At 34.0% G+C, this 8,968-nt stretch overlaps 1 protein-coding gene across 1 annotated transcript in view; it reads left to right on the forward strand.

Moving 5' to 3' along the window:
* SLC9B1 (solute carrier family 9 member B1) overlaps window positions 1–8,745 on the forward strand; it is a gene marked incomplete at both ends in the record, with an annotated part of 46,352 nt that extends 37,607 nt beyond the window's left edge. The window contains 5 exons of the mRNA XM_082838358.1: window positions 1,168–1,274; window positions 2,160–2,309; window positions 5,583–5,691; window positions 6,302–6,438; window positions 8,533–8,745. Of these exons, the coding sequence (XP_082694484.1) occupies window positions 1,168–1,274; window positions 2,160–2,309; window positions 5,583–5,691; window positions 6,302–6,438; window positions 8,533–8,745 (716 nt within the window). The remainder of the gene's footprint in view (window positions 1–1,167; window positions 1,275–2,159; window positions 2,310–5,582; window positions 5,692–6,301; window positions 6,439–8,532) is intronic.
* Window positions 8,746–8,968: the final 223 nt, after the last annotated feature.

Below are 8,968 nucleotides of genomic sequence, written 5' to 3' on the forward strand. Positions count from 1 at the left end.
AGAATTAAAAGTGATTTCCTTACCACCATTAAGGTGTTACAGGATTCTGAATTCATCTATTTACCTTTACTGGAGGTTTATATTTAATGCTTTTGTGTTGCTGTCTAACATCCTTTTATTTCCACTTTAAGGATTCCCTTTAACGTTTCTTGTTAGGCAGGTCTAGTGGTGATGAACTCCATCAGCCTTTGTTTACCTGAGGAAGTCTTAATTTTGCCTTCACTTTGAAGGACAATTTTGTGGGATAGTATTCTTGGGTGGCATTTTTTTTTTCAACATTTTGAATATATCATCCTACCTTCTTATAAGGTTCCTGCTGTGTAAGCCTCTGATAATTTTATGGGCGCTCTCTTATATATGATGTGTTGCTTTTCTCTTGCTGTAATATTTTAAATGAGCAGAAAGCCTTTTGGACTGTATATTGTTGTTAAATGGGTGTCTCTGTAGGGGATCAAGGTTCCGGGCTTCCCATTCTACCTTCTTACTGTTGTCACGCTCCACTTCTATTATTTTTAATGGGAAAATAGTTCTAAAATATGTATATTTACATACCTTATTGAGTTGAATACACAGAGCATAGCTGAACTTTTTTGTGTGACTCTGGACACTTTTTAAAACATATTACAACAAACTACATGTATCCATGAGACATTATATTGAAAAATCAGTTGATCCTTGAATATTCCTAGGATTGACCCTGGGTTAAATCTTTTTTTTATGCTGTTGTTGTTGTTATTAAATTGTCCTTTTTATGTTTAAATCATTTGTTTATCATAATAGAATATCAGAGGAAAACATTACCAACCTTGTGCTAGGTGCCAGAGGTTCTCCTTTGCCAGTCTCTGTGCGTTCTTCTACCTCACCTGGTCTTTTAGGTTGGGTGTGTAAAAGGAGCACATTGTGGCTTATTACTGCTTTGTTTTCTGGCCTATTTATTCAATGAACATTTCTGAGTTATATGTATTAAATCATTGGAGAGTACATATTCAATTTATCAAGTAGAAGTGTATATGTTTTCATGTGTTGGAACATTAAAGGTCCATTTTGGTATATTTATTCTATGATACATACCTTTCTTTATGAATCACCTACATTTGATTTTCCGATGTGTTGGGTATGTGAAAATACTTCTCTATGAAATGTTTTTCTTATTGTGTGCCCTTACAGGTGGTGTACTTAACAACCTCCTGTCTGCTTTTCGGGATGTACTTGTTGGTGTGCTGGTAGGAATTGTTTTGGGAATGTTTACTCGATATTTTCCAAGTAGAGATCAGGTAAATAAAAAATAATCTATTGTTTGGAAGTACAGTATTTCTTTCAAAAGACATTTCTTTCAAAAATTTGAACTTTTAGAAGATCCATGAAATAATAAATTTAATATTTAGTTCTCTTTCTCCAAAAGAGGCCTCCAGTGCCTACTCTGCTTAAAACTGAGCACAGTTGTGATTGATCCAGGTCAGTGGCCCTAACCGAAGTCCCTGCTTCCTGATTAGGCAAATAAGGAATATCAGAAAAATGTACTTAATCCAGAGTACCTTCTCCATTCCATCCCACTCCTTTCTTCATTAAATTGCCTGTTGACTCCTGACATTTAAAACAAAGTCTTTTTCCCTCAAACTTTACGTTGAACATTTTTGGAGAAATATATTCCCATTTATCTCTGCATATTTTCTGACTTAAATTCACTCCCTCTCCCTTTGACCAAGGATACACTATCAAACTCAACCCTTTCCTGCCCTAAAGGATATGCCATTACTCTTAGACTTCTGTAACTTCCATCTTAATTTCCCTGCAGTTATTGTCTTAGCTAAAAAGATATTCAGACATTTATCTTTAAGAATTCTTTGGATATGTTATATGGGACTACAGGTTATATGGGTCTCTTTTCTTTCCTTCTTCTCTTACAGTTAAAGTATTATAACCATTTTACTGATGTTAGTATCAGAGATATGGCAGAAGATGAAACTCAGTAATTGCAAATTTTGTCACTTGATACCAAGTTTGCTAAAATATGTGGTGAGAAAGTCAAAATTTTAGACATTATTCTATACAACATATGAAGACATGGTATCAAAGGGTCAATAATAAATGATAGATGATATGATAATTGTATTATATATTTAACATAAATTAATTTCCAAATATCTATCAAATTCTAGGGAGAGCTTGCAGTGAAGAGAGCGTTTCTTATCTTGAGTATGTGCATTTCTGCTGTCTTAGGCAGCCATCGCATTGGTTTGCATACAGCTGGAGGATTATGCACACTAGTATTGAGTTTCATTGCAGGGACAAGTTGGTCCAAAGAAAAGGTGAATATTTTTAATACACCATTTTTTAAAAGATAAAATAACTGCATTTTTCTTACATCTATAATGGACATTTTAGGAAATCGCACTCTAGTTGGAAGATGTTCCATAAGTTTGTATCTTCAAGGAAGTGAATGAATCAGTCAAGGAAATAAAATATTTAGAAGAAGGACTACAACGCAATCAGAAGTTGAGTTATCACATCAGGCCTTTCTCTTTTTCCCAAGTTTAATGCAATAGGATTATATAACTTTTATTGATTTAATTATTTTATTTATTAAAATTTTAGTTATACAATTAATACATGCAAATATGCTCATAAAATATTAAAACAGTAAGAAGGGGACTTCCCTGGTGGCGCAGTGGTTAACAATCCGTCTGCTAATGCAGGGGACATGGATTCGAGCCCCGGTCCGGGAAGATCCCACATGCTGCAGAGCAACAAAGCCCATGCGCCACAACTGCTGAGCCTGCGCTCTAGAGCCTGCGAGCCACAACTACTGAAGCCCGCGCACCTAGAGCCTGTGCTCCGCAACAGGAGAAGCCACCGCAATGAGAAGCCTGCTCACCGCAATGAAGAGTAGCACCCGCTCACCTCAACTAAAAGAAAGCCCGCACGCAGCAAGGAAGACCCAATGCAACCAAATATAAATAAATAAATAAATTAATTTATTTTAAAAATAATAATTAAAAAAAATAAATAAAACAGTAAGAAGGCCCACATATGGAATACAATGTAAAAGACTCCCTTTCCCCCACCATTGCCAAATATCAAATCCCCTTCCCAGATCATTTCCTCTAATCACTCCTCTATCTGTAGACAGATCACTTCCATGTTTTGTTATTACAAACTGTACTTCCATGAACAATCCAATTCATGTGTGGTTTTGCAAATGTATAAGTACTTCTGAAGGAATAGATTTCTAGAAGTGGAATGGCTGTATTTAGAAATTGTACATTTCTATTTTGATGGGTACTGCCAAATTATCCCTAAAAAGGATTTTATTTACACTGTTTACTACCAGCGGTGTAGGAGAGTCTCTAATACCTAAACCCATCAACAATCTTGGGCATTATCAATTTTTTTTTTTTTAACAATCTGATGGGTAAGAAACTATATTACATTGTTATTCTTTATTTATATTTCTCTGATTAGTAGTGGAGTAAGCTTCTATCCATATATTCTTTTATAACTACTTATTCATATTCTTTGCCCATTTTTAAATTGGTTTATTAGCCTTTTTGTTCCTAATTTATAGAGTTTCTTTATATGTTAGGGCTACTAATTCTTTGTTGTCTATATGTTGCGTGTAATTTTTGCTTATCTTCAACTTTTTTTTTGATGTCTTTTGTATGACAGTAAAATTTCCTATAGTCAAATCTGTCAGTTTTTCCTTTTTGGTTTGGGTTCTGCATCTTGTTTAAGAAAAATTTTTTCATCCAAGATTATGAGATTATAAACATTATAACATCTTATATATTATCATCTAATACTTTGGTCATTTGTTTTGTTTTTCATTTAGTTCTTTAATCCCTCTGGAATCTATTTTTGTGAATGATGTGAGGTAAGGATGTACATGTGTGTGTTTATATATATGTATTCATAGACATACATATATATATACACATACATATATATATGCATATGAATTGTATCGTCTATTTTTGCCAAAGTATTTATTGATTAATCCATCAATTATTCAATGACTTTTTAAGTGTCTCTTTTAACATGTGCTAAACTCCTATATATATATATATGTATATATAAATTTACTTCTGGAATCTATTTAAACTTATCTATTTCTATGCCAATACCACTCTATTTTTTTTTTTTTTTTTTTGGCGGTACGTGGGCCTCTCACCGTTGTGGCCTCTCCCGTTGCGGAGCACAGGCTCCGGGCGCGCAGGCTCAGCGGCCATGGCTCACGGGCCCAGCCGCTCCGTGGCATGTGGGATCTTCCCGGACCAGGGCACGAACCCGCGTCCCCTGCATCGGCAGGCGGACTCTCAACCACTGTGCCACCAGGGAAGCCCAATACCACTCTATTTTAAATCACTGTAGTTTTATGTCTCAAAATCTATATAGGAGATTCCCTCTTATTATACCTATTTTTAAATTATTTCTTGTTTGTTCCTGCCCATATTCTTTCTTAGATAAATTTTAGAATCAGCTTGAGAACTTCCCTATCCAAAAATCATATGGGCATTTTGTTTAGCATTCTGATAAATTCATAATTATAAGAGAAATTAAATCACTAATAATAAATTACAAATAAATGAAAACTACTGGTTTGTTTACATGATAAAGGAAATCAAATAGTAAAGAATAAATAGATTTTAAAGATTAAAAGTAACAACTAGGATAATGTGCTACAAAGAAGAAAGAGTAATATTGATTTTCTTTTGTTACTTCCTTTTTTAAACTTACTTTTATAAACGGCAACCAGAAAACCTAGTCATAAGGGGAGTAGTTATGAAGATAGTTTATGCCTCAAACAAAGGATATTAAAGTTTTATGTATCTCCACCTGTAAAAAAAGATAAACCCAGACTGAGACTAAAATCTCTTCATCCAAATTCCTGGAAAAGAGCCAGAGTACAGTTATGTCACTAGGGGCATTTCCTATAACCATGTAATTGTGGAAGCAGCACTGGGGGGATTCATTCCCAGAAAGGGAAGCCAGGCAGGCAATCAAGTTAGAATCTATTAAATGTTTTGGTTTGGTTTTAAGGAGAAAGTAACTTTGATGTTTTCAATATGGCTCCTTTGGAAGCAGGCCTAACAGATTACCAGAATTTTTTTCCTAGTTGTTTAGGACCCATCAGGATTCACTTTCATGGGATTTGGTCCCAGGATAATTTTTAGTGGAGGTCTTCCCAACTCATTTTTGAGAGCTGAAATGTCTGAATGATCTTGAGTATGTTCTCATCAGGCATGATGTAGTTCTATCTCTGTTCAGTTGCCTTACAAACCAAAGGTAGAACTCTTACTGTACCATCAGAACATGTGTGGAACTTCAAAGACCTTACTTGTTCCATGACAGAATTAACTAAATAATATTTTTATTTTATTGCTTTGTAGATTTCTTTTAATCAAATTCTACCTAGGTGTTTGTATAAAAGAATTAACCTACTCATTTAATTTTTATTGTTTTAACATTTCTTCTACAAATAAAATATCTTAAGTTTATTAAATGTTAAGAGAGACTTTAAACTTCTGAAATGCAAATAATTATATGTGTCACAATAACTGAAAATTTATTACCCTTTTCTACAGATTAGAGTCCAAAAAATTATTCGAACTGCATGGAATATTTTTCAACCTCTTCTTTTCGGTTTGGTTGGAGCGGAAGTATCTGTCACATCTCTTAAATCAAATGCTATTGGTAAGAATGATTAGAGGCACAAAAATATAAGATTTGAAAATATTTAAGAAAACTTGGAATAATTTTTATTTACAACATGTCTTTGAATGCTACAAGGACCTTCTTCAAAAGTACATGTGTAGCATACATTTGTTCTTCCTTTATCCTGTACGCTCTTTGTAACCAAAGACAACCCTGAATATCTTCCCTGAGTGATCTGAGGAAATGGTACGCTCTTTGTAACCAAAGACAACCCTGAATATCTTCCCTGAGTGATCTGAGGAAATGGAGATTAGAAATTTTTCTGAGGGGAAATATTGGATACCATTAGCATCTTTTGAATACTTTCATTTATAGTAAAAGTTCAACATCTGTTAGCTCAGAATTAAATAAATGTAATTTATCTTATTTTTCACCATACCTCCACCATCATATTATCTCTTGCACTTTACATAGAAGCCTCAATCATATTTGTATTTTTATGATTATTGTTTTTACTTTAAAAAATAAAAATATACAGAGACACTAGCCCTAAAATGCTTTCAACCCATTTACAAATCATATCTCTAGGCATAAAGAACCACTATTTCCCAAATATTGTGTTATTCATGTTTGTTTTTATCTGTTGTAGGTATTTGTGTTGTTACACTGAGTTTGGCATTATTGGTTCGAATTTCTTTTACATTTGTATTGATGTCTTTTGCTGGTTTTAATTTTAAGGAGAAGATATTTATTGCTTTATCGTGGATGCCCAAAGCTACAGTCCAAGTAAGAACATATTAAGTCATTCTAATTATTTTAACGTTGATTTTTTTAAAAAATTCTAAATGAAAAAAACATCCAGTCACAAAATATGGGCCATTAATCTTACTTTTAAAATGTTTGATTGATCGTAACTACTCATTAAAATTAATGTAATCTTTAAGAAACTCACTTTTAAAAGCAATTTTTCTGAAATTGAAAACTGTGCTTTTAATGACAAATACTTCCTAAACTTACAAAAACATTTTTCTATTTTCCCAAGATATAAAATAAGAGTATATCTGAATGCGCTGAAAAGGGCACATCATTACTTCTGGGCGTTCCTGCCAAATACACATAACGTCAATCTTATCATGAGAAAACATTAGACAAAAGCAAAGTGAGAGACAGTGTGCAAAATTGACCAGTACTCTTCAAAAGTGTCAAGGTCATGCAAGACAAAGACAGACTAAGGATCTGTCTCCCATAAAAGGAGACCAAGGAAACACTTACTAAATGCAGTGGATTTAGTTCAGGCATGGTCCAAAAAAAAGGACATTAGTTGGACAGTTGTTGAAATTTGAATGAGGTCTCTAGGTTAGTGTATGTGTGTGTGTGTATATGTAATATATATCATATCAGTGTTAATTTTCTGATTTTTGGTTATTGTACTGTGGTCATACAAGAGTTAACATTTGGGAAATCTGGATGACGGATATATAGAAAGTCTTTGTATTACTTTTACAACTTATTTGTGAGTCCAAAATCACATAAGAAGCCCCAGAAAGTGAATGAACTTGGGGGTGGGGGGTAGGGAGCAGCAACTCTATGCATGGGGAGGAGCTGGTTGTGGGGCTGTAGGATGCTCTGAGGAGTGCTTTTCCTTTAGGTATCAGAGTGTGAGGTGTCAGATTTGCATTATATTTAAATCATTGTTTAAATCTTAAAAAAAAAACACCTTTTTTTGATTATTAAAAAAAAGAGTATATCTGAAAATTGGAATTTTTGCATTTTGCTGAATATTGTAGAGCTAAGTGTTACGATTTTAAACTAGAGACATGTTGATTCTTTTTAAAATATATCTTTCCTATGCCTGCCACCCACTCTACCATACATGAATGCACATATATTATTTTTAATTATATATTTAATTTGTATGACTATTTGATTGATGACTGAATCTCCCCACTAGATTATATAGGAAGGATAGGAACAGTGCTTGTTTTTTCTGTTATTCTTTTTCCCTAGCACTTAACACAGTGCCTAACATGCAGGAGGTACACAATAAATAAGCATTGCATGCCTACAAGAATGAATGATGAATGAATGAAAGAGAGAGAAAAGCCAGACCTTGTAGTTTTGCTCTCGGATTCAGTGATAAGGTATTGCTACTTATTGTCAGACTGTTTAACCTGGCAATATAATGTCTTGATTTCCTGAGATTTTCTCCATTGTTATTCCAAAACAGAAGCTTGTGAGTTTCCATGCAACAAAACTCTCTATATGTCATGGTTAGAAAAGCAGGTCCTTGGGACCAGGCTGCCTATTTTGAATACCATGTTACTTGCCTATAACCTTAGGCAAGTTACTTTGTAACGTCTCAGTGCCCAGTGTATAGATTCCAAACCTCTTGCCAGTTTTACTGTATCACACTGCCTCCCAGTAGTAAGAACAAGAAGACAGACAACAAAATCCTAAAGAACCGTAAGAAACCTTAGCATTTTGTGTTGTCTCATTGTAGCCAGGAACCTAGTGGTACATGGGAAAGGCAAATATGCAAAGCTCTGGTTTAGGTGAAACTCCTAAGGTTCTGAAAATAATGTGAGCACTCAAAAAATATATTTAAACAGGGGAAAGCTGAGATGACAAGAAAACAAAAACAGCCCCCAAATGTCTGCACACTGGTTTGTCACTTTTTCACTCTCCTTCCAGATATATTTGCTAGGAAGAACATAGGATTGATGAGTAATTTATGAAAATTCTTCAACGCTTTGTCTTGTCTCTTTTCTAGTAGTCTAGTGCTAGGTGTTATTTGTTTTAACAGGGCTATTTACTTTTATTATATGTTAACTCCATTTAACATTTTTCTTTATGCCTCATCTTTTTCTCCTCTAAATGTAGGCTGTTTTAGGTCCCCTGGCTCTAGAAAGAGCAAGAATCAGTGCACCCCATTTGGAACCATATTCGAAGGATGTGATGACAATAGCTTTTCTAGCCATCTTGATCGCAGCTCCAAATGGAGCTCTAATTATTGGCATTCTGGGACCTAAAGTACTTACTCGCCATGATCCAAACAAAATGAAAGTGGAATTAGCAGGATTAGAACTTCATTAAAAAGTTGATTTGCCACCACCTGCCTGCTTCTCTTAATGAATTCTCTTACATGAGAGAAAAATTAAAAAGTACAAATATGTGGAGACTACACAGAACCAAGGAGTTACTAAATATATGATTTCACTACAGGTGTTTCCTATGACTTTTTATTCCAAAGTTAATTTAATAAAAATAATATAAAATAGAATGCCTTGTTAGTATTTATGTATTTCAAGAACAAAGT

Source organism: Leucopleurus acutus, assembly GCF_964270905.1.
Source record: "Leucopleurus acutus genome assembly, chromosome: 4".
NCBI lineage: Eukaryota > Metazoa > Chordata > Mammalia > Artiodactyla > Delphinidae > Leucopleurus > Leucopleurus acutus.